We start from the raw sequence: 26,708 nt of genomic DNA, 5'->3' as shown, positions 1-26,708 counted from the left end.
TCATATTGTAGATGTCATTATATGAATGGGAAAGTGCTAGGCTGAAGGAGGAAGCAGCCAAGAATGTGGAAGATCACCAACTGCACCAACCACTACCTGTTAATGATAGGGGTGAGGAGAGAGTGAACAAGACACTCAAATGAGGACAGCCATTTCAAATGTGACGACTTCTGTCTTGGAAGGGATGGTGTCACCAAGTGGCCCTCCAGGGGGCCCACAACTCTTTTGTGGATACGTGCATGGCAAGCACAGGACCCCGAACTCATGCAGGTCTCTTTCCTTTCCGGGCTGCATACCTTCCCTTTCCCTTTCCCTTCCCCTTCCCTTTCCCCTTCCCCCTCTGTTTGGGAATATGTTTAGTGCCTAGCTCCTGAGACAGATACTTGTGAACAAATGAAGTGGTTCTCTGCTTTTATCTCTACAATGTCAAGTATCTGTCCTTACTTTGTCCTGCTCTTTCCTTGATTCTTCTCTTTACCTTCTTCTCCATTGCGGCATTTGAGAATTCTTCTCTTCTTTCCTTTTCCTTGTTCCTCTCTTTTTCTTTCTTTCCTTTCCATGCATGTCTGAAGGCTGAACCACGCATAGCCGGTGATGGGTTTATGCAATAATTCCCCGCCACAGATAGACAAGTAGCACACGTACATATGCCCTGGTAAAGCCCAAGCCCAGGGAGGGGTGATTACCTGAGCTGGTACCTTCCAAAGGTGCCAATTGGTCCCTCCGTCCATTTCTCGGAAGGTGTGACCTGAAGTGCGCACAGTCACGTGTGGCGGGGGTGCCCTCAGAGAGGGCCCCCACTGGGCAGGAGCACGCCATCGGAGACGCCGGTAATCGTGGAGGATACTTCCGCAATGGTTTTTTCTGCTTCTACAATTTCTGCCCACAAGAGAAAGCTAGATGAATCTCAGCCACAGAAAATTCTTCCATCAGTGCCAAAGTTCCTAGTTGTTTCTCAGTTTGACAAAGATCTAGACTTCTCAACAGTAAAGCCTTTCATTGTTCAGAAAGTTGTAGACACAATTGCAGGTCCTGTAAAGTCTTGTTCCAGGTTACGAAATGGCACCTTGTTGTTAGAAACAGACGGTGCCCTCCAGGCACAAAAATTGCTTTGAACTACATGCCTACACACTTTCCCTGCCCGGGTGGAAGCGCATCGTACTTTAATTTCTTCACGCGGGGTGGTTTATTATACAAGATCACTCAATGGATTATCAAATGAGGGCATTCAGAAAGACCTGTCTGATCAGGAAGTAATGGCTGTACATTGAGTAATGAAATGGGTTCAAAAGGAATTGGTACCGACCTGCAATCTCTTCTTGACGTTTGACAGACTTCAACTTCCATCAAACTTTAAAGCGGGCTGTGAGATAATTTCAGTTCACCCTTACATCCCCCACCCTAAGTGCTGCTATCAGTGTCAGAGGTTTAATCATACCAGCCAGTCGTGTTCCAGTATGACCAAATGCGTTACCTGTGGCAAGGATGCCCAGGAGGGTGGGTTCACCCCCATCCCCTCATTGCATCAACTGTGTGGACGACCACACTGATTCCTCTAGATATTTCCCTATTTTTAAAGATGAACGAATTATTCAGGAAATCTGAGTGATGGAAAAGTAGAAAGCCCACTGTGCACCTGATGGGTAAATACTGCGCTATCCTCACCTCTCCTGGACCTACTAAAGAGGTCTTCGTACATCCATATTTGAATTGGATGATGGTGGGACATCAGCTGGTATAATTTTTATTAAAAATGAAACTCGTCCAGCTGTACTTAAGATTTCATATTTACTGCCCACCATCCATGTGGAGCACGTATTGGTCTCACCGCGGACTTCTTATACTCAGCTGCACACAATTGATACCATCAAAGTGTACGGGCCTGAAGATGGTGTTGATGCAATGTCTAAACTAGTAGCCAAATAAATATGAAATCTTAAGCAGAGGATGCCACATCTATTTACAATGACTGCTCCAAGAACAACTTTGGTGTCGGGAGTGCCTATATTATTGACGACACCGCTGTCAGATTTTGGCTTTCTGACCAGTGTTCGGTATTTATTGCGGAGCTTTACGCTGTTCTCCATACTGTCCAATACATGCGTCGCCATCAGGGGATACAGTATATTATATGTGTGGATTCACTCAGCTCTCTTCTCAACTTCCAAGCTCTGTATCCTGTCCATACTTGGGTTCACTGGATTCAGCACTGCCTCCACATGCTCCACTTGGAATGGCATCTCTGTGGCATTCCTCTGGATCCCAGGGAATGTTGGTATACGTGGAAACAAGGCAGCCAATATAGTGGCAAAGGCTGCTTGCTGTCTCTCTTCCTCGGCTGCTATTCGCATGGTTCTCTTTGCTGATGTTTTATATTGATGTGTTGCTCTTTTATGGCACACACATTGGTCTGCACTTCAAGATAATAAATTGCGAGACATAAAGCCTCTTCCCTGTGCTTGGACCTCTACCATCCGGCCTCGTTGTCGGGAGGAGGTAATTCTAATTAGACTCCATATTGAGCACTGCCTTTTTAGCCGTCGACATCTTTTAAGTGGTGATCCTCCCCCACTTTGCCCCCACTGCTCTCAATCATGGACGGTGAGTCATCTTTTACTTCAGTGCCCCTTTTTTAATCCACTACGTGCTCTTTTGCAGCAGTTGTTTGATATATCTTCCCTTTTAGCAGATGATGCGTACTCAGCCAGTTGCGTCCTTGAATTTATAAACTTTTGGAGAAAACAATACCCCCCCTTCAATAGCACTTTCCTAAGATTTCCTTTCGTTTTTAGTTTCTCTCTTTCTTGAGTTTCGCTCCCATTGCTGCTGATTTATTCCTGTCTTTATCTTTCACTAAGCCACAGAATGGACACTTATGACCGTAGCTGTTTTGCACCCTAATCATAATAATTAATAATAATAATAAACAACAAAGGAGGGGGGTTACCAAGTGGATGAAGAATCCTCCAGGCCCGCAGAAGGTTAAGATCGGATCTTGGAACATCATCAGAGAAGCTCCTGGACCAAAGAGAAACGCAAAGAATGCAAAGACTCCCAAGGAAGCCCTTAGTCTTTCTGTTACACCAGAGATTGGCCAGATCATCATCATCAACTGCACCAACAAGAAGAAAGACCAAAAACTACAAGACCAGGACAGATAGCCTGTACAGGATGATGGGATGATGGACAAACCTGTGGCCATGGCTCTCCTCAGGCTTCTCTGTCTAATGTGTTTGGATCCGTAGCTGGACGAATGAACCTGCCAAGCTCCTGGGTCACCAATGAGACTGGTGTTGAGATATTCCCCCTGATGGTGGCCATGACTTGAGTTGGATTTCTCCTGCATTGTCTCATCTTTGATGATCTCTGTACCTGACTGGCATAGTGTGCCCGAGATAAACTTTGTCCAATCCCTGAAGTCTTCAACTAGTTCAGCAAGAACTGCCAGAACAGTACATCCTTGGTAGCAGTGTAACTCTCGACGAGAAACGGAAGAGTTTCTGGGCCAATGCTGTTTCATTCAATACATCCCACCAAAGTGGGCCAAGTACGGCATAAAGATCTTCATCATGTGCAACTTCGAGGTTTTCTACACATGCTGCAAAGTGGTGTGCATTGGAAAGCATTCTGACGGAGCTTTCCACAACAGCAACTCCCCATCTGATGTGACTGAACACCTCAGGGCCAAGATATTTGGATTGGGAAGAAACCTAACGATGGACAACTGGTACACCATTGTTCCGCTGGCCATTACACTCCTACCAAGCACAAGATGAGCCTGGTTGGAACAGTTAGGAAAAACAAAAAAGAAATCCCTAAGGTATTCACTCAGACCACTATCTGCCCAGTCTGCAGCAGCATGTTCGGATTCAGAACCAGATTACCTTGGCATCCTACATTCCAAAAAAGGAGGAGGTCGTGATTCTTCTCTCCAACTTCCACCCTAAGGCTCATATTGACAAATTGACTGGGGACAAGAAGCAGCCCGAGGTGATCACCTATTACAGTAAGACCAAAGTATCAACACCGTCGATCAGTTGTGCAGAACTTTCGGCGTGAGCTGAACTTGCAGAAGATGGCCACTCGGATCTTCTTCTTGCTACTCAGTGTCGCTGGAATCAATGCGCAAGTGATCTACTTCTGCAACTCGCCTCAGGCAATCCTTACATGTTTACAGTTCCTCAAAACCCTCGCCCTCACCCTTCTTTGAGGTTAGCTTTACAAACGTGAGCAGGCATTCAGACACCTTCCTAAACTGTTGCAACAGCACCTCAAAAACTTCGTTCCTATTTCCAGCAGCCACGTTGTGGCACCTCCTCTGCCAAAAAATGTGAAGAAGGATTCAAGGTGCGGGTTGTGAGGCTGCAAGGAGGACAGAAAGGAGAACTACGCATGTCAAGCTTGCGACCAGTACATTTGTCTTGCCAAGCATGTGACCTTCCTTTGTCCCGACTGCGTTCCTGAAGCTGAAGCACCTGCTACCTGACAGGCACAGATATAGAACTCAGATATTTGACGCATGTTGGGTTCACTATGTAAGCACTAATTTGTTCATTGTCAAATGTTATAAAGATAAGTTGCTCATTGTGAAATGTTATAAAGTTGTAATAAAGAGTGAAAAAGAAATGAAATGTAAAACAACAAGGTAGCAGAGGTCGTATACAGAAAATCAATAAGGCAGGATAGTTTTAGGCATTGGGATGTAGTGCTCCTCACCTTTGTGTTGGTGGTATGGAATCCACCTTTCTAACAGTGAGGTAAGGCAGGGATTGGGGATCAGCCCAGCAGTTGTCAAAACAGTGTGGAGAGCTGCCCTAAAGTGTGCCAGATTTAAGATTACAGATTCAATCTTTGTCCAGCTCGTCTCTGTCTCGCAAGCTAGTGCGCTGTGATTTAAGCTGTAAGAGTATGTATGCAGACTAAATGACTTGAGATAATTTAACACTACCAATACCAACACATTTTCCAAAACTTGTAATACTAAGGTTAGGGTACTTCACGCCCACCACCCAAAAAAATAAATAAATAAAAATAAAAATTAAATTAAATTTTGATAACTATTGTTAAATTTTATTAACTACATACTTTTTAAATAGTTGCTGATGCATAAGTAGAGTGCAGAATCTGAAAATATCTGTCAGCACAATTTTAGCAATCCCCACGCATTTTCTGTAATGTGGACACTGAGGAGAAGGTACTTTATAAACAAAAAAAAAAAAAAAAAAAGAAAAAAAAAACTTTAAATGTTGGTGCCTTTTATTCATAACATATGTTTTAAAGATACATAGATGTGTAAGAAGTGTCCTGAACCTGAAATATGAATGATATACTCACTACTAAGACATAAATTTTTGGGTTAAGGTTTATAGAAAAATAGAAAACAATAATGGAATCTGGTATGATAAATCATTAATAACAACAATTATCTTTTTGGAAAATTTTGAAATATAAAGTAAATGACTAAACTACACTATTTTTGAAAGGTAGGCGTAAAATACCTTCTCCCTTGATATTGCAAAGGTTAATTGTATACCAATTTGGGGAGGGGGGGGGGGGGGGGGGACTTCGAAGTTGGGCTGGAGTTGAAGGAAGACCTTGCCACAATATCTAACCAGTTTTTTGAGAAAAGGGCTGGCTGCAGTAAAATGTTCATTGTGCTCAGTTAGTGGAAGAAATCTAACAGGCTACATGACTTTCCACTCTCCATGCTCTTAATCAGTTTTTAATCAACTGCATCTTCCATAACTGCAATCAGAGATTGTACTGCCAGCCTCATGCCTGTACCTGTACTTTGAAACATTCTCAATGCCCCTCTCCATTTCACCCATGTGTCTGTGGAAAAAACTGCCCATAAACTTACATCTGATCCAAAGCTGTGCTGCATTCAAGCTTCTTGTGCTAACATTTTCTCAGCTTCCATATCAGCACATCACAACTGCCTTTTTTTTTTTTTTCCAGGACCTATAACATTGTCAGTTCTTCCCCGGGTTTCTTCAACTGGATGAACTTCTGTTTCTTCTAGCTTTGCCTTTTTATTTTCAATTTATATAATTACTAAAGTAATGAGCATAGGTATTACATTAATATCCATCCTGTTAACATCAAATTTTTACTGAATGATTATTGGGGCTGAGAGACACAGTAAAAGCAACAAATTAATAAAATCTGTTGTAGTAATTACTTGATTGAGAGAAAATTAGAAAATAATACAGTACAGTTAGAAGCTATAGAAGTAGAAAGGGATTATTGTTATCATTATTGTTGTTGTTGTTGGTGTTGCTACTTATGTGCGGTGCAAATTGCATTGAGACCTGCAAACAGATTTTCTGAGGGTTCCTGCTTACATGCAAGTGATTACCCAGAAGCCCTAATCTTGCCGGGCAGATAAACAAATAAAGAATTACAGAAATTGTTGATTCCTGTATTTTAATAATTGATATTCATTCTGGGCTTATGAAGCTGCATTTAAGATTGTTCCTTCAAGATGACCTTAGGAAAGAGTTAAATAAATTAAAAAACAACCAGTGTTCATCAGGTAATTATAATGGAGTATGTTCTGTTCTGCATTTGAGACTTTAATAGTTCAAAGGCTTTTATGTTCATGAGATGGTAATCGTTGTAAAGTTTCCAGAGATCAAATCGGTAAAGAATGATTTGATATTTCTATTCTCGTATCTAGTAAGCATAGCACAGTGTAGTAGATCCACATGAATTTGGCAATACAAAAATAACATGTTGGCTTCACTGGTCCCCAGAAAGTGTTCGCAAACTCCATTGAGTTGGTGGAATTAGCAATATGTGGTGTTATGTCATGCAAAACATGCAGTTCAAGTTTCAGATTTTAATTGAACAAGGTTAAAAAATTAAATTTCATTGGGTCACTACAACATGATAAGTACATAAATACAGAGTATATAAAGGAAATCCCTGTGTTCAAGAAACTAAGCATATCTCTTTTGTGCTACTTGAGAACTGTCTAATGACTACAGCAACATTTTGTTAATACTGTTCTGATATGTGAAACTTGTTTGGTACACACACTTTCATTCCTCAATGCCTTCAAGATATTTTCAGGCACGTCAGCTACAGCACAAGTAATATGGTGCCAATACGAGCCATCAGACAGCTGTTAAGTTAACTCATGGTCTTCATGTAAACGTACATTTAACAAGCCACATATTCTTACCCTGAGCCACACCAAATCTTCTCATTTATATGGTTTGTGATTGACGAAATAAACAACATTTATAAAGAACACCAAATGCAAGTCAAGAATGAACTTAATGTTGTTCACACGTTCTGAAATTGGTGTTCAGAAAAGTATGCAGAGCTGTGACACATGCATTTTCATTGTAGAATTATAGTAGTTGAAGGCAGTTATTGAAAAAAAAAGTTTAATTTTCAAGTAAACTAGTTTTCTTCCAATAAACTACCCCTATCCTGTGCAGTGCAGGGTGTGGCTGTTAAATCTGGACAAATTTAGATTTGAATTTCGTGCCACATTATGATTGGTGTTCTTGAAAAAAGCCATAGGCATCTAGTAAACACTCAGGACCTCAAAATGGCTGAGGTGTTATGGAAAAGTGTAGTGTACAACCGAAGAGTTGCGATTATCAATTCTTCACACTGGGCATTCGCCCACTGAAGTAGTTAAATTTTTCAAGTACCTGAGATCAACTGTTTATGATATTGTGGCCAAGTATAATGCTTTGGATAAGTGTGGAGAAGGTTCCGCTAACCCGTCGAGGAAACCTCATTTGAGGAAACGTGTGTCACGTACTGCAGCAGTCATCTAAAAGGCTCGGGCACTGACTTCGGAGAACCCGAGGCAATCACTGAAGAAATTGACGTCAGTATTGAATGTCAGTGAGCGAACATTGTGTTGGATGGCAGAGGAGGACCTCATACGAGCCATTTAGTCCAAAACTGACTCTCGGATAATGTTGAAATGTTCCAGTCAAAGGAGTTCTGGCCCCCAAATAGCGCAGATTTGAATTCCCTCTAATAATATGTTTGGGGCATAGTCGAAACAGTTACCAGTATGATGAGGCACGCTAGTGTTCCATCTCTATGCACTGCTATCGAAACAGCATTCGTGAATATGTACAGCGCTGTTTTAAAGAGTGTGTGCAGTCGGTTAAGGACAATATTGGAGATGGTCATTGTGGCTGAAGAGGTTTACATCAAGTAATGTTACTCTTGAAAGTTACCACTACTTATATTTAAAAGGATTTTCATTTTCATTTGTATTTTGTTTTAATAAATTTGGTTTTAAAAAAATAGTTTCATTTGTCTGGATTTAAGTGCCGCATCCTGTAATGCTGTAGATTTACTTATAAATAAAAAAAGAACAGTGCAAAAATGCAGTTGTCTAAGATTGAAGTAGGCTATACTGTTCGTACGGGTTCTGTAGGTGAATTTTATTGTGCTATCGTAATTGTAACTTGCATAATGAATTGAAAAGTAGGAAAATTTGTTGATGTATAAAATTATGTGATGGAACCATTCTGATCTGTATTTTCAATGGTTTCGTCAAATATTTCTAGTTGAGTGCTGTGATGGCTCTCTATTATTATTATTATTATTATTATTATTATTATTATTATTTTCCTTTGGAAATGAGAATTCTTTGTTTTTATGGTTGCAGACCCATGGTGATCTGGCTCTGCGATTTTCTGACTGTTTCCTGGAGATGTCAGGGCTCGAGAAGCATAACTGCCAATTTGAAGACAAAGAATGCCTGCGTGAAATGAACCAGACTGCATTTGATACTTATTCAAAGTAGGTTTGACTAGTAGTTGCTTCATGATGCAAGGTCTTTAAAACAGCAGACTGAATTAAAATTACTGCTGAGTAATATGCAACATTTGTTGCTAGTATTGAATATAGGTAGCAAAAGTTAAATTACTTTAAAGGTTATTCATCTTTTCTATGTGTGAGGTAGGTGAAGTGGACAATTTTTTGTTATTATCTCTAGCACTTTTATAAATATATGTCATCTGATATCTTGCAAATCAAGTGAGTGGTTTCAGTAATTTGTGAGGAAATTCTAGCAAATTTCTCATTTCTACCTGTGTGAAAGCAAATACTAAAACATTTTTGTTGCAAAGTTTTTGTCGTGATTATAAGTAAATTGTACAATAATTCGATCATAATAACAAAGTGGTTGACACTTGAGTGTAGAAGGGGGGGCATGTCGGTTTGCTGTTACATGGAAGTGCAGTATGGCTGTGGTAGCAGCAGTCGTAGGGTCCTGTACTGGTAGGTGGACACAGCTGGCTGAACACACTGACAGACTGGTACGCACGTGGCTAGATACTGGTTCCGTGCGTTCACTGTTGCGGAAGGTGCAGCCTTTTCGTTTCACTCGTAGCCATTTGAAACAGGGCAATGGCTGGGGTCTGGCTTAATCGGCAGAAAATCTCAACAACACAGAAGTCAGTCGAGCCAGAGAGGTTTCTCAAAGTCCGGCCTCCAGGGCACTGACATCCAGAACGGTGTCATGGAAGACTTGGTGCTGCTGAGGGTTCCTGACCGCACCAGGGCAATGACTGGCTGCAACCTGTGTCCGTGGCTTGTGGCCCGATTTTGGCACTCATAGTCTGACATCACGGGGGCTGATCGGGCAGTTAAATGACCAGCACCCGGTGTCTAGCTGTGCCCTTGTTGCAGTCCAGAGCTAAAATTTCTCCTCAAAGTTCTCCCATGGTTTTATCCTTTACAGTCTCCTCCTTTCTGTTAAGAAAATTAGCCCTCAAATATTGGCTCAAACATAGTTACTTTTTTAATTATAATTATATACACTTCTCATTTCCATTTTTGATGCCAGTTTTATCTTTTCCAGCATTTACACTTCTTTTCCTTCTTGATCACATTAACAATTGGCTCACACCGTAGTCTCTGTGTTCCTCATATGCCTGTTCTTCCCTCCCACTCACTTTCTGGATCCACTAGCAGCTACATCGTGAAATGGAAAAGGAATGGGGTTCAGGAGCGGTATCTCACATGCGTAAACTCACTTGCCTTCCTGCTTAATACTTATGTGTTGAAATTCTCATCTCACACATTCTACTATCATATATTTCCATATATCTAGTAAGTAACAAGAGTACATTAGAAAAATTCCTGTAAATCATGTTAGGGTGCATCCTCCATTTCACCCTGCTCTCTGGCGCTAACCACAGGAAAAACAGGAGATCCTTGAACCTGTATAAGTCTTACGTAATCTGTGCATTTATTGTTCTGTCACTTATCATGAACTAACTGAGCATGAAAATTGTTTAAATAGAAAGGAGTCGGCAGTGGTATTTCCAAAGTCTAAATCTTAACTGTGTTCTTAGGACAGAACTCTGCAATCAGTACAATTCAGACTTCATCCTTACAGTACATCAAAAAATGTGCACAATACTTCACCATAATCGTAAATCTCATCATAATCATAATTCTATCTTCAAAACTTCATGGTAGAATTGACAGAAGAGATAGAAAAGTTCCAACAAAGAGCAGTGCTTTCCGTCAGGGGATTGTTTCGTCTGAACAAGAACGTTACCGAGGTGCTCAACGAAATCCATTGGCAAATGTTAAAGAGAGCCAATGTGCATCGCAGAGAGGTTTACTATTGACATTTTGAGAAAGCACTTTCCAGGAAGAGTCGGCCAGTGTATTACCTCCTTCCACACACATGCATCTCACATAATGACCATCACGAAAAAATTTGAGAAATTACAGCCAGTACGTAGGCTTACTGACAATTGTTCTTCCCACATGCCATTTGCGAATGGAACAGGGTAGGGGACATCAGGTAGTGGTACCAGAAGTACCATCCACCACACACTGTTAGGGAACTTTCTGGGTTTCTCTTCAAAATGACATATGTACAATATTTGGTTAATGTGCAATAAATAATTGAAAGTGTTCCCGGACTTTATGTACACCCTGTATTTCAGAATTTTAGAGCAACTTTTTAAAGATAAAATAGGGTACAGTGTAGTTACCAGAGTGAAGACTAAATCTGTTTAACATCAGGACATATGTTTTATTACATGAGAGCAGTATGTCTTATTGCATATCATATGATAAACTTAAAAAAAAACTGTAGGCGGAATAGCAAGAATTGTTTGAAAATAAGCACGACATTCGATGTAAATCATTATTATAGTCAACATGCCACTGTGTTCACACTCCGATGAAGGTGTATAGAAGACCTCTTTGAAGACTTAGAGAAAAGTGATTAATTATAACAAATTGCACTACATGAACAGAATGAGGTGTTTTAAAGCAAAAGTAGGGCAAAATACTAGAGTGGGAAATTTTGAGTATGGTCGTATGTTTGTCGAATGTGTGAACCATAGCTACTTGCTCATGGAAGAGTCAGTACATAGTTTATAGAAAGCTGATTACAATATTTATAAACAAAGAATTAGTTAAAGATTGAAAAAAATAGAGTATAAACATAAATAGCACTTCACAGTAAGAAATTCTCAACGTCTGTGAGGAACTCCTGTACAGTATAGAAACAGTTTGCAGAAAGAAACCTGTCAGATTGGTTTTTAATACTTCGGGTTTATCACTCAATTGTTTCAGATCTGCTGGAAGCCTTTTGAAACCAGGAAGTGCGGAGTAGTGCACACCCTTCTGTACAGTGATTACGGAAGTGTTATCAAAGTTCATATCGTTTTTCTATCTCGTGTTTACTGAATTAATATTGCAGTTTCTTCTAAATGTGTCATTGTTAACAACAAATCCCAAGATGCAACATCTTGTAGTTTTACTGGACATATTTATGGATCACATGGTATAATTATGCATACGTCTTTTGAAGTCAAGGTGCGGAAGGGTGTGTCTGCAGACACCAGGTCACATAGCAAAACACCGACAGCATACGTAAGGGCTGCTGCGAACTGCCACAGTGTCACTTGCCAATTGGCCAATGTTTCCAGCTAGCTCTTCAGTGCACATGCTGATGACAACCCTGCCCTAAGTGGTTTTCTCCTGCATTGTGATTTAGACATGTCTCAACCTACCGGTGACATTTGGCTAGGGAGTGGATAAAGCCTATCTGCCTCGTGTGAGACTGTCTTCACTCACCATTTGACTGACAGTTTTGTTTTCAGTGAATGAACTAACAACTTATGATTGGACTGATTCCCAGTTGAACATACAAACTGTGTTCTCCAGCAAAACATTCAAAGAACCATATTGACCATGAGGTATTCAGCTCTAGAAGTTCCCTTTTTTGCATGTCTCCAGAAGAATCAGGAATTATTACTTTCTGTGATTTAATTACAAAGAAGTTGTCCTAAGTGAAACGTGTGTTGTTGAAGGAGGAGACTTACAACAGAATATATGTACAACGATAGCAAGTGCTAGAATTTATAGACAACTGAACAATGGTCTACACACTTCCAAAACTGACACTACTGATAAGTCTGACTGCCTAGGCTAAGAATGCTCCTCATGCGTGCACAGAGTAGCCCGAAATAAAACACCGTATGAAGTAATAGAGTGAAAGTAGTGATCTAAATGATTAATGGAAAATCTCATATATAGATGTGAAACAAATACTAACAAAGAGATAGAGGGGCTGGACAGTACTTACCTCAGCTCAGTACAGCCGATAGATACACAAAAAACAGAACCGAAAATTTATGTTCCTAGCTTTCGGAACAAATGTTCCTTCATCAGGGAGAAGAGAGGGGAAGGAAAGGGAAGAAGGGAAAGTGGATTCAGTTACTCACAACCCAGGTTATGAAGCAACAGGGAAAGGAAAACAGGGAGGGTAGCAAGGATGGAGGCATGGTTGTCAGAGGGAAGCCAAAGATATTCTACTGTAAGTACTGTGCCAGCTTCAAACCAAAGAGGGTGCATACAGAAGTAAAGAGGTATATAGTATAAAGATAAACACAACTATGTAGGATGAAAATATGTGTGAATGGCTAAAGAGGAAAGGGAAAGAGGAGAAGACTGAAGAGTAAATGGGAGTGAGGTTGTTTAACGTAGGTTCAGTGCAGGGGGATGGTGGGATGAAAGGATGTGTTGGAGTGCAAGTTCCCATCTCCGCAGTTCAGAGGGACTGATGTTGGGTGGGAGAAGCCAAATGGCACAGACGGTGTAGCAGGTTCCTAGGTCCCTAGAATTATGCTGGAGGGTATGCTCTGCTGCTGGGTATTGGACATCTCCTAGGCGGACAGTTCACGCGCATGAACGGACACAGACGAACTGTCCGCCTAGGAGATGTCCAATACCCAGTAACAGAGCATGCCCTCCAGCATAATTCTAGGGACCTAGGAACCTGCTACACCGTCTGTGCCATTTGGCTTCTCCCACCCAACATCAGTCCCTCTGAACTGCGGAGATGGGAACTTGCACTCCAACACATCCTTTCATCCCACCATCCCCCTGCACTGAACCTACGTTAAACAACCTCACTCCCATTTACTCTTCAGTCTTCTCCTCTTTCCCTTTCCTCTTTAGCCATTCACACATATTTTCATCCTACATAGTTGTGTTTATCTTTATACTATATACCTCTTTACTTCTGTATGCACCCTCTTTGGTTTGAAGCTGGCACAGTACTTACAGTAGAATATCTTTGGCTTCCCTCTGACAACCATGCCTCCATCCTTGCTACCCTCCCCGTTTTCCTTTCCCTGTTGCTTCATAACCTGGGTTGTGAGTAACTGAATCCACTTTCCCTTCTTCCCTTTCTTTCCCCTCTCTCCTCCCTGAAGAAGGAACATTTGTTCCAAAAGCTAGGAACGTAAATTTTCGGTTCTGTTTTTTGTGTATCTATCGGCTGTACTGAGCTGAGGTAAGTACTGGCCAGCCCCTCTATCTCTTTGTTAGTGAAAGTAGTGAAGCAAACATGTCTTTGTGTTTCACTGTCAGACAGTGGAGATCATTCTTATAGTGAATATAGCAGCATTCTGACATGAGTATCTTTGTTGTATACAACCAAGAAATCAGGGGACAACCTGGGAATCTTTTCATTTGGTGGAAATCCAGAAAAATGAGGCATTTTTGAAAATTCTGGGAATTTTTCATTGTTTTAGTTTTCAGTTAATTTTCTGTAAATTTGACTGGTAAGAACTGATACGTCAACAAAGAATTTTAGTTTAGCCTGCTACTGCAGAGTAATACCACAGCAGTAAAGCATAAATGAAAGAATAACACCAAAATGAAACTTCAGTTGCAAAGAAAATGTGTCACTTATACAACAAAACACAGTGTACATACAAGCATCTGCCAACAGCAAAATGTGTCAAACTATGGAATACTTCATAACAACAAGGTGCTTTTGACACATCTTTTTCGTGGGCCTTATTTCAATGAGCGTGATGTCACAACTGTTTACATTTCTGATGGGTCACCGGAAAGTATTGCGAATGGTGGTCTGAGAAGCATTACTTTCAAAGTAAAATTTTTTTAATGCAATATGAATTCTGTTACAAGTGAGAACATGTAAGGAATTTCTTAGATCATGAAGTGTTAGACTCTCATTCAAAACTTCACTTAGGACTAGCCACTTAGAAAAATTTATGACCAAAAGACCCATTTATGCAATTATTTAAAATTTTACAAGCATATTTTGTTTGATATATCTTAAAGGGTAACACAGGCAAAAAAAGGCCAAGTTTCAGTTTTTCGTATTTATTTTAGTTCTTCCATGCATTACAGATTATGCAATATTGATGGCAATAAATATAATTAGCCTTAAAAAAAAAGTAAAGTGAGTACTTGAGCAATTTCACACATAATTTACATTTCTGGGTGCTTGATGGAACATGTGTTCAGTCGGTGACCCACAAAATGTTCGCTGCACAACAGTGAAATTTATAATCGTGCTCATCATAAATATTCAGCTGCTGCAATTTAAACTGTGCTCTTAAGATCCTACCTAACCACATCCTCGGAAAGAAACAGCAAAAACATTTTGACAACCAATATTATAAGTGAAAGCTTAGCTTTTCTTGTAGCTATGTTGCATGTGTATTAGTTTAAGGCATTAACTTTCCGTATATGTGTGTTCATGCTACTTAACAGTAATGTTGCTATTGCTTGACTGTATCACATGTCTGGTGCCCTGAAAATGTGCTGTCATTGGCTGGTGAAATCATGTGTTGTTAGCTTAGATTGACTAACAAAAGCACATTGCACTCTCGATTTCAGTGTTTCATAAGCTACTGTGGTGTATTTGGTAGGATTTGTGTTTATGCTTTTATTATACGAAAATATGCAGTGTAAATGTTGCCTCACATGAAAGATGTTTCCAAAACACATTGTTTTTTTTTGTTAGGTTTCATTTTCTAAAGTGCTGTGAAGTTCTGTATTGGTGTATAATAACTTTACCATTTATTGTTGCTTGACATGGACAAAAACATACTTTCACCCAGGGAAAAGTGTACTTTCACTAGGGAAAAAGTGTATTTTTAACCAGGAAATGTGCGAAAAACCCAGGAATTTTTTTTTCTCCCCCCTTGTCCGCTTATGTACCCACCAAATGGAATCAAAATTAAATTATCAAACAATAAAGAAACTGTAAATGGTGTGATGGCCTTAAATTTGTGTAGTATTTCAACAAATCCTATAAATGTAGGTTTCTCTTTCTTCAACCTGTCTACTATGAAAAGTTGTAGGCTCAACGCTGTCTCGAGTGTTCCTAGATATCTGTGGAATCCAAATTGATCATCCCCAAAGATAGCTTCCCTCAGCACTTCCGGTGCTCTGTAAATAATTGGTGTCATTATTTTGCAGCCATGATTTATTATACTGATAGTGTGGTAATATTCATACCTGTCAGCTCTTGTGTTCTTTGGAATAGCAATTATTGTGTTCTTAATGAAGTCTGAATTTTTTGTCCATCTTAGATAATATTGAATTTTGTTAATATTGTGGAATGAGTAAAGGAAGCCACTTGCCATTTAGATGAGGCTTTGAGTGATTGAAAGGCTCATAACCAAGACAGAAAATATTACTGATCTTTCAGACAGTGCCTATATTAAGAGCTAATTAATGAAAGGGGACTTCAGATATTTACTGCTGTGATACTGTGCACCAATTAATTTCTTGAAGAAACCCAGTTTCCTACCGATCTGTGGAGGAATAATGAATAATCAGGGGTAGTAGCTTCTGTGGATGTCTAGTCTATACACTGGCTCATTTCTTTCTAAGTGATCTCGCACTAAGGTGTAACATCACACATGTCCATAATTTGTGTGCAACTTGACCATTGACAGCTGGTGTTGTCCGCTATTGCTATTGCCCTGCAGTGAGAGACTGGTAAACATCTTCGCCACCATCATAGCTGAGGTACCATTTAGTTTCACATCCTCCTCCTCCTCCTGATTCTGTACAGCCTACCACAATATATTTTTGCAGTTGCCAGTACCTGAATCTTAAAAATTGTAACTAGTAACCTCTTCTTTGCAAAGTATTTTGCAACAGCTGATCTATCTGTTTCTGCCTACCTAAAGTTACCATTAAGTTCGTCATTTCTCCACCGCTCCTTTTGTAGTACCCACGTACATGTCTCCATAAGTACACTGCGTGCAGCAAATTCCTACTTTAAGCCACAGTTTGTTAGCATCCTAGGCCGACCTTGAAAGTTCCGGCATCTTCTGAATGTGTTTGTACACCACATCTATATTCAATTTTTTTTTTTCACATCTTTCCTTTGTGGTCAGTAATATCAGTGCTATACAGTCAGTAACGGAGGTAAATGTCGAATTTCACAGACTGCTAAACAGCACAATAAGTTTTGTGGTGTCGACTCTTTTTATGCCAGTGGACGAATACCAAACTGTGAAACTGATTGGGATTTGGTTACCATTTCTGAATAAGATGTTTACCAGTCTTTCACTTTGGGGCTATTATAATTGGATGGCAGCAACAGAAAATGTCCAATTACGTGAGAGTTTTGAAAATGTGTGACATCACGACTCTGTAAAGGACCACGTGGAAATGAGATTTACTACTGCCAGTAGCGGATCAGAGTGCAAATCTCAACTTTCACAGATGCTACAACCTCCTTGAAAAAGTACTGCAGATGAGGATAAAACATCAGGTGTCTTCAATCATACTGTAATTGTCGGTGGAGGTTTTAATAATCCAACAATCAGTTTGGGAAACTTTCAGTCTTGTTAGTGGTGGGCATGATGATATGTCTTGTGAAACATTACTAAATGCCTTCTTTCAAAACTACCTACAACAGATAGTTTGGAACATCGCTCATGATGGAAATGTATTGGAGTTAATGGCAACAAATAAGCCCGATATCTTTGAGGATGACCACTTTGAAACTGGTATCAGTGACCATGATGCAGTTTCATCAGTGATGATTACCAAAACAAAGGACAACTAAAACTAGCAGAAAGATATGTATGTTCAGTCAACTAGACAAAGTAATCAGTGGTTGGTATCTCAGTGAGGAACTGGAAACTTTCAGCACAGGGCAGGAGCATGTAGAGGAACTATGGCTCAAATTTAAAAGAATGATTGACCCTGCACTGGATAGATCTCTACCCAGTAGAACAGTTCGTAATTGGAGGGACCTTCCATGGTATACAATCACCATAAAGAAACTTCTAAAGAAATGGAGATTAGTGCATAATAGGTGTTAAACAAAGCATAGGGCTATAGAGGGAGAGATGCTGAATGAAATGAGTTTGGCTGTCAAGAGGGCAATGTTTGAAGCCTTCAGTAAGTGCTGTAGCAGAATATTATCAAATGACTTTCACAAAACCCAAAGAAATTCTGGTCGTGTTTAAGGGCGATTAGTTGCACCAAAGTTAGTGTCCAGTCCCTATCAAATAAGACAGGAACTGAAATGGAGGGTAGCAAAGCAAAACCTGTATTTCTTACTCCTTTTTCAAATTTTCCTTTACAGGGGAAAACCCGAGATGATTGCCCTGATTTAATCCTTGTAGTACTGAAAAGATGAGTGAAATAAGTATTAGTATCAGTGGTGTTGAGAAACAGCTTAAATTGTTGAAATGAGCAAAGCTCCAGGGCCCTGAAGGAATGCCTTTGAGATTATATTTTGTATTTGCAGCTGACTTAGCCCCTCTTCTAACTGTAATCTATTGTAGATCTCTCAATCAAGCACAGGTCACACCCATCTACAAGAAAGGTAGTGGAAGTAATCCACAAAATTGCCGTCCAATACCCCTAACATCAGTTTGCTTTAGAATCTTAGAACATATTCTGATCTCATCATAATGAGGTATCTCAACCAGAATGACCTAATCCATGCCAGCCAGCATGGATTCTGAAAACTTCGATCATGGGAAACCCAACTTGCACTTTTCTCTTACTGAAAGCTTTGGATCAAGGCATCAGGTAGTAATAGTATTTCCTTATTTCCGAAAAGTGTTTGACTCAGGACCACACCTAAGCGTATTGTCAAAAGTACTGTCATATGGGGATACCAAGTGAAATTTGTGATGGGATTGAGAACCTTTTGGTAGGGAGGATGCAGACTGTTATCTTGGCTGGAGAGTCATCAACAGATGTAGAAGTCACTTCAGGTGTGCCCCAGGGAAGTGTGTTGAGGTCCTTGGTGTTCATGTTGTATATTAATGATCTTGCAGACAATGTTAATAGAATCTCAGATTTTTTGCTGATGATGCAGTTATCTATAATGAAGTACTGTCTGAAAGAAGATGCATAAATATTCAATTAAATCTTGTTAAGATTTCAAAGTGGTGCAGAGATTGGCAACTTGCTTTAAAGGTTCATAAATGTAAAATCGTTCACTTCACAAAATGGAAAAAGATAATATCCTATGACTACAATATCAATGAGTCACTGCTGGAATTGGCCAACTCATACAAATACTTTGATGTAACACTTTGTAGGGGTATGAAATGGAATGATCACCTAGGCTCAGTCTTGGGTAAAGCAGGTGGTAAACTTTGGTTTATTGGTAGAGTACTAGGGAAACTCAATAAGTCTACAAAGCAGAGTGGTTACAAATTGATCGTGCAACCGGTGCTATAATTTACTCAAGTTTGTGGGACCTATACCAGATAGGACTAATGGGATATTGAACGTACAGGTGAAGGCAGCACGCATGGTCACAAGTTTGTTCGACCTATAGCAAAGTGTCACAGAGATACTTAATGGAACTGAACTGGCAGACTTGAAGATAGAAGTGAACTATCCTGAGAACAAAGTTTCAAGAACTGGCTACAACTGAAGACTCCAGGAAAATGTACAACCTCCTACGTATCACTCACATAGGGATCATGAGGATAAGATTAGAATAATTACAACATGCACAGAGGTATTCTTCATGCATTTTATTAGCCAATAGAATATAAAGAAGCCCTAATAACTGGTGTAATGGGACTTGCACTCTGCCATTCACTTCACGGTGGTTTGCAGACTGTACCTGTTGATGTAGAAATTTGTTTGAACATAGGAGAATAGACCAGAAAATTTTAATGAGAGTGAAATTTTCAGTTGTGAAGGTTTACATTTTGCAAAAACACACGCAACACATATGCATGACTACATTGTACCTGCACTGTGGCAGTTTTTATCCAGTGCCATCAGTTCATTGGCCTTGATTTTCCCTTTCAGGTGATAACATATCCTATTCTGCATTTATAGTACACAGTTAAGTTTACAAATATTTAGAGTGGTTTATAGTTCCCGGCACGTGTTGGTTGCTAACTACGTTGTTTCTTTTTCTCCAGGTTTTACATCCACACACAAAGCATGTGCTACTTCCTGTATAATCAAGCATGGCATCAGGAAACAGAAAAAACCATAGCACGACTGACAACTACATCTTCAAAGGTGTGTCTTCTTTAAATTTGTACTCTACACACATGTGAATCTGTACTTTCAATTTGCTTACTTGCCATCAACTGTGGGGAGTAGGTTGCTCTGTGCTCTACTCAAAATTACTCGACGATAGACGCTTTGGGATTAGCATGTGGCTTCACAGAGTGGAATTGCCGCACGGAACACACATCACTCAATCTCGCAAAATATTCCCTGCGTAAAGATGAAACATGTAGAGCTGCACTGTGTTTTCATATTAGTTTTATTTATGGCAACAAATTGTTTAGACAATATATGAAAAGTTCACAAAAATACAGAGCTTGATAATGTCACCAAATTTTTGACATTAAGGAGACTTTTTTGTTACTGGACTTACGTGAATACATGATGGGAACAAAGTCTGAAAAACGTATTGTATTTTTATCTGCTACAAACTGGAACTGTGAGACATCTGTAATATGGGATAATTTTGAGTTTGATGTGACACATAATGCTCTACTTGCACGTCAAAAGCTAACAGGTTGCCAATTTACATTTCAATAGAAAAAACAGAGCAAGTGGTTTATACTTAAACTTCTGTTACATTTTCTAATCAAACTTTTTAATTATAACACAACAGAAAAAAATTATTTCTTTAACTTGGGGGCAAATTTACTCTTTCGGAAATCACAAGTTGGCAACATAGTGACCGTATGCTTTAGACTGTTGATTTTGCATCCTGGGAACCACAATTCGTGGAGAGATATTAGTTCCTAATCTCCAACTTCCCACAATCATCGTTTACTTCAACTCTGAATCCAGTCAGTCATATTCCCCAATTATTTTGCTACAGTAGGCATCTTTTCAATAACAGAACAGTTGGAAACATTATTGAGAACAATAATTTGTTGGCATGTAGCCTGTAAACAATTTCTTTCTACTGAAATCTTATGTCCGTCCCCAGGCCGAGTGAGTGGCATTGAACATTTCCTCTGAATAATACGTACCCTACTTGTGCCTACTGACATATTTGGTATTGCGTGTTAAACTGTAGGAATAAAGATAAAATATTCAGACTATTACTATTAAGAAATGAAAAAGAAAATCTCAGTCGACCATGAACAATCCCACAGGACAGGGATCTGCCTTAAAGCGAATTGCGTCAAGAAGGGTCTTGAAGCGTAGAGTAAGCCACTAGTGTTGTTAGTGGTGGAAGTGATTGCGTAGCAGTTGCAGGTGGTTGCTGCGGCTGCAGATCTTAGGAAATTGGCTGAACGTGTAATGATGCCCCCGCATGAGCCTCATGCTACTACATCCTGTGGAGCGTCAATCCTAAAGTAGTTTTGAACAGAGAATGATTCACACTCCACGAATTAACAGAAAAGGCACACCTCTAAAATTTAGTAAGCGGACACTGATTTTGACGTTAGAAAACAGTTAAGTAATGAACTAGGTGAACACCTAGGTTGATCCCCTGAGTAATGATTAAATGCAGTATTAACAATCTCATTTCTTACTTGGGGGGGGGGGGGGGGCTCTTTTGGAGATAAACTGATAGCACCACAGTTTCAGACACTATGTCTTCCCATGCTCCGTCAAATGTGTATTCTGCTTTTGTGGGCAATGTTTCACAGACTAGCCCTTTGATTGTCTGAAGCAGCAAGCAGTGGTGTGACATATGCTTGTTGTCTGAACTCAGATTGGCTTTGTCACAATATCATCCGTACCAACATTTTCTGAGGGTAACTGCAAAGTATGGTGTGGTACAATAGCATTGTCAATTTGCCTAGACATCTGAAAACATAACATACATTTTATTAATAATGCTGAGAAAAGTGCAGAAATGAAGCCAGTGTTAATGACATCACAACAGGTGAGCTGCTCTCCTCCGTGGGTCCTTGCCCACCATATCCCCCTCTCCTTTTTGCGAAAGTAACTGTCACTTTGAAAGTTAGGAACTGTTGCTTGTACTCTTATGTGTTGTAACCACTCTCCCTCTATATTTCGCAGATTCTTATTCAAAACAGAGGATGGTGTTTCAATTCGCAAGGATAAGTGGCAGTTAACAAGAAGGACATGGGTTGTATGAAACCTGACCGTGTCGCTTCGAACAAAAAGTCCCTCTTTTAAATGGTAATGTTGAGTAGGATCTGCCACCAGTTGCAATTTAAAGTAGTTTATGTAATGGGTTTATTGTGACACAACATTTCTGCAACCAGTTAAGATTTTATTTTTATCTTGCATGCATTTTCTGTGTGCTTTGCTGTTTGTTCTCAATGTTACAGGGTCTGAGGTATTGCACTGTTCTGTTCTGTTGTGTTAACTGTAATATACAAAACCACACAGTTTATATGTATTGACACACACTCTCACACACCTCTCTGCATTGATTGCATGTGGAGTACATATACATTATTACAGAGTGTACGTATCTTAATAATCTACATTATCATTTGCTTATGTATACATTTTACAATGGTACTTTTCTCTGAGTCATGTTTTTTATTGAATTATATTTTCAAAGCATTTGAAGAAATTCACTGATATAGTTTCCAGTTTCTCATTTTATGTTTTATCTTCTTCTTCTTCTTCTTCTTCTTCTTCTTTAATGTGAATATATCTTCAGTTCTAGCAGCAGATTTATATTGACAATCTACTCATATAAAAACAGCGACACATAGAAACATGTACCATTTTCTCTCTCTCTCTCTCTCTCTCTCTCTCTCTCTCTCTCTCTCTCTCTCTCTCTCTCTCTCCCTCCCTCCCTCCCTCCCTCCCTCCCTCCCTCTCCCCCCCCCTTCCCCCCTCTCCACCCTCCCTGTGTGTGTGTGTGTGTGTGTGTGTGTGTGTGTGTGTGTGTGTGTGTTGGGAGGGGGGGGGGGTGCGGTAAGCAAGTGTTGATCCACATTATTAAGATAAATACCCTCTGTAAAAATGTGTACATACTCTGTGGATGAACCGTAGCGTTATATCACTGTTGGCTACGTGTAAAAATATGTTTGTAACTGTTTGGTTTCGTAAGTTTGATATTTTCATTGTGTATTGTGCACAGAAAATTGTGTGCGAATTTCTGCACAAATGGACCAGAAGAAAACCCTAAAATTGTTCTTTCCAAATTTTGTTACTAGCACTATATAAAGGTCAATCATTTATTAAAAATTGTGTGTGTTTTTATACGTTAAAGTAAAGACGAGAGAACACTGCAGCACTTCTCACATCGTAAATGACGTGAATAAATAGCGTAGCACAGAAAAAATTGGATTAGTTCCCAAAATGTGTCGTACATCATCAGCATCATTTAAGACTGATAATGCCTTTCAGCGTTCAGTCTGGAGCATAGTCCCCTTTATAAAATTCCTCCATGATCCCCTATTCGGTGCTAACATTGGTGCCTCTTCTGATGTTAAACCTATTACTTTAAAATCATTCTTAACCGAATCCAGGTACCTTCTCCTTGGTCTGCCCCGACTCCTACCCTCTACTGCTGAACCCATGAGTCTCTTGGGTAACCTTGCTTCTCCCATGTGTGTAACATGACCCCACCATCTAAGCCTGTTCACCCTGGCTACTACATCTATAGAGTTCATTCCCAGTTTTTCTTTGATTTCCTCATTGTGGACACCCTCCTGCCATTGTTCCCATCTACTAGTACCTGCAATCATCCTAGCTACTTTCATATCTGTAATCCACCCAGCTTTCGCTCCCATACAACAAAGTTGGTCGAAAGATTGAGTGGTGCACAGATAACTTAGTCTTGGTACTGATTTCCTTCTTGCAGAAGAGAGTAGATCGTAGCTGAGCACTCACTGCCTTAGCTTTGCTACACCTCGCTTCCAGTTCTTTCACTACGTTGCCATCCTGTGAGAATATGCATCCTAAGTACCTGAAACCGTCCACCTGTTCTAACTTTGTTCCTCCTATTAGGCACTCAATCCGTTTATCTCTCTTTCCCACTGACATTACTTTCGTTTTGGAGATGCTAATCTTCATACCATAGTCCTTACATTTCTGATCTAGCTCTGAAATATTACTTTGCAAACTTTCAATCGAATCTGCCATCACAACTAAGCCATCCACATATGCAAGACAGCTTATTTTGTGTTCACATATCTTAATCCCACCAAGCCAGTCTATTGTTTTCAACATATGATCCATAAATAATATGAACAACGGTGGAGACAGGTTGCAGCCTTGTCTTACCCCTGAAACTACTCTGAACCATGCACTCAATTTACCGTCAACTCTAACTGCTGCCTGACTATCCATGTAAAGACCTTTAATTGCTTGCAAAAATTTGCCCATTATTCCATAATCTCGTAGAACAGACAATAACTTCCTCCTATGAACCTGGTCATATGCCTTTTCTAGATCTATAAAGCATAGATACAATGCCCTGTTCCACTCGTAACACTTCTCCATTATTTGCCGTAAGCTAAAGATCTGGTCCTGACAACCTCTAAGAGGCCTAAACCCACACTGATTTTCATCCAATTGGTCCTCAACTAATACTCGCACTTTCCTTTCAACAATACCTGACAAGATTTTACCCACAATGCTGATTAAAGAGATACCTCTGTAGTTGTTACAATCTTTTCTCTTTCCATGTTTAAAGATTGGTGTGATTACTGCTTTTGTCCAGTCTGATGGAACCTGTCCCGACTCCCAGGCCATTTCAGTTATCCTGTGTAGCCATTTAAGACCTGACATTCCACTGTATTTGATGAGTTCTGACTTAATTTCATCCACCCCAGCTGCTTTATTGCACTGCAAATCTATTGACCATTTTCTCCACTTCTTCAAATGTGATCCTATTTCCATCATCATTCCTATCCCATTGTACATCGAAATCTGAAACATTACTCATCGTATTTTCACCTAAATTGAGCAACTCTTCAAAATATTCCCTCCATCTGCCCAAGGAATCCACAGGATTCACCAGCAGTTTTCCTGACCTGTCCAAAATACTTGTCATTTCCTTCTTACCTCCCTTTCGAAGACTGCTAATTACACTCCAGAATGGTTTTCCAGCAGCTTGACCCAAAGTCTCCGACCTGTTTCCAAAGTCTTCCCAAGATTTCTTCTTGGATGCTGCAATTATCTGTTTGGCTTTGTTTCTTTCTTCAACATAACTTTCTCTGTCTACCTGAGTTCTAGTATGTATCCATTTTTGATACGCCTTCTTTTTCCTTTTACAGGCTGCCTTGACTGTGTCATTCCACCAAGCTGTTTGCTTCATCCTACCTTTACACACTACTGTTCCAAGACATTCTTTAGCCACTTCTAGTACTGTGTCCCTGTACCTTGTCCATTCCTTTTCCAATGACTGTAATTGACTACATTCAACTAACTGGTACCTTTCTGAGATCGCTGTTATGCACTTGTGCCTGATTTCCTTATCCTGAAGTTTCTCCACTCTTATCCTCCTACATATGGACCTGACCTCCTGCACTTTAGGCCTCACAATACCAATTTCACTGCGGATTAAATAATGATCAGTGTCATCAAAGAATCCCCTGAATACACATGTGTCCCTCACAGCCTTCCTGAATTCCTGATCTGTTATTATATAGTCAATGACAGATCTGGTCGTACAAAATATTTATAAAAAGAAATTCATGACTGATAGCAGAATAGTTATTTCATAACAGACCCATTGCTTTTATAGCTGCGGACCTTTTTAGTGCTTTATTTGTTTTGGATAACTTTGGACTTGTGCCCTGCTTCATGTGATTATACTTGAGTTGCATGTTTCCACATTTAGTGTTTCAGTTTATTGTTCAACCTAAAAATCTGTGTGACATTGGCATGAGAGACGTAAGTGAATCCATTGGAAGTGACAAGAGTTGAATGTACTTAGACACAGATGGAGTACCCAAATTATAATTGCTCGTTTGTCACCAATGTAATCATATGAACCACCATATTCATATTTACACACATTAATGCCCCCTTAAAATGTCGTAGAGCTAAGAGGTATAGACAGGGTGTATATGCTCCAAGAAAAACATAGGAATTGTTTCATCTGGGAGAAACCTGGGAATCATTCGGAATTTGGGGAATTTTTTTCATCTGGGAGAAACCTGGGAATCATTCAGAATTTGGGGAATTTTTCATAGTTTTAATTTTTAGTTAATTTTTTTTTTTTTTTTTTTAATTTTGACTGGTAAGAACTGATACTCTTAACAAAGAATATTACTGTATCCCCCTACAGCTGAATAATACTGCAGCAATAAACCACAAATGAGAGAAAAATACCAAAATGAAACTGTAGTTGCAAAGGAAGCGCCATTTACAATGAAACACCTTGCACGCACAAGTGTCTGCCAACAGCAAAATGTGTCTAAGGCTTTAGGGCGAAGACTGTGCAGTACTTCGTAACAACAAACTACTTCCGATGAGTGTGACGTCACTTGTTTACATTAAGTTTGTTTGAGCAGTTGCCAGTGGACTCATGCACAGTTCAGTCACATATGAGCAGTACCTTCTCCCATTTCTTTGACTGCTTGAAGCCACATGCTAAACAGAAATTTTTTTTTTTGGCACGTCTAAGTTGCCAGACTTGTGCATGCGCAGAGCACTCTGAGTTGTACTGAGGAGGGGGGTACTCTCCATGTGACCCATGTTTACATTTAGTGATTTTGCTGTATCCTCTTCTTGTACAGCTCCCATGTCAAATGAAAACAAAACAGATTTCTGTGGCCTTGAGCTATCAAATGAGTTAAAATACATTCACATAATTATGGAAGGCCTAAATATATTATTAGTTTCAGTTTCCTGGTTTTATTTCATTTCCACATTTTTGGCAGTCAAGCAATAATTGCCTGGAAGAACAATGAACTTACTTTTATTAGTTTGCTAAAGAAGTTCAGTTTTTATTAATCTTTTCCGCTGAGGCAGTCAGTTTATTTGAAACGAAGCGTTTCATTCCACAGCACAGTCTA

The 26,708-nt window shown here is 39.7% G+C and overlaps 1 protein-coding gene across 2 annotated transcripts in view; it reads left to right on the top strand.

Moving 5' to 3' along the window:
• Nucleotides 1–26,708, top strand: part of LOC124550902 — a 119,709-nt gene that overhangs the window by 52,947 nt on the left and 40,054 nt on the right. For both annotated transcript variants that reach the window (XM_047125685.1, XM_047125684.1), the window contains exons 3-4: nucleotides 8,648–8,781; nucleotides 19,698–19,800. In XM_047125685.1, coding sequence (XP_046981641.1) covers nucleotides 8,648–8,781; nucleotides 19,698–19,800 — 237 coding nt within the window. The remainder of the gene's footprint in view (nucleotides 1–8,647; nucleotides 8,782–19,697; nucleotides 19,801–26,708) is intronic.

Source organism: Schistocerca americana, chromosome 9 (assembly GCF_021461395.2).
Source record: "Schistocerca americana isolate TAMUIC-IGC-003095 chromosome 9, iqSchAmer2.1, whole genome shotgun sequence".
Lineage (NCBI taxonomy): Eukaryota > Metazoa > Arthropoda > Insecta > Orthoptera > Acrididae > Schistocerca > Schistocerca americana.
Note: the sequence above shows the minus strand (reverse complement) of the source record. Positions and strands in the feature narration are given on the sequence as shown.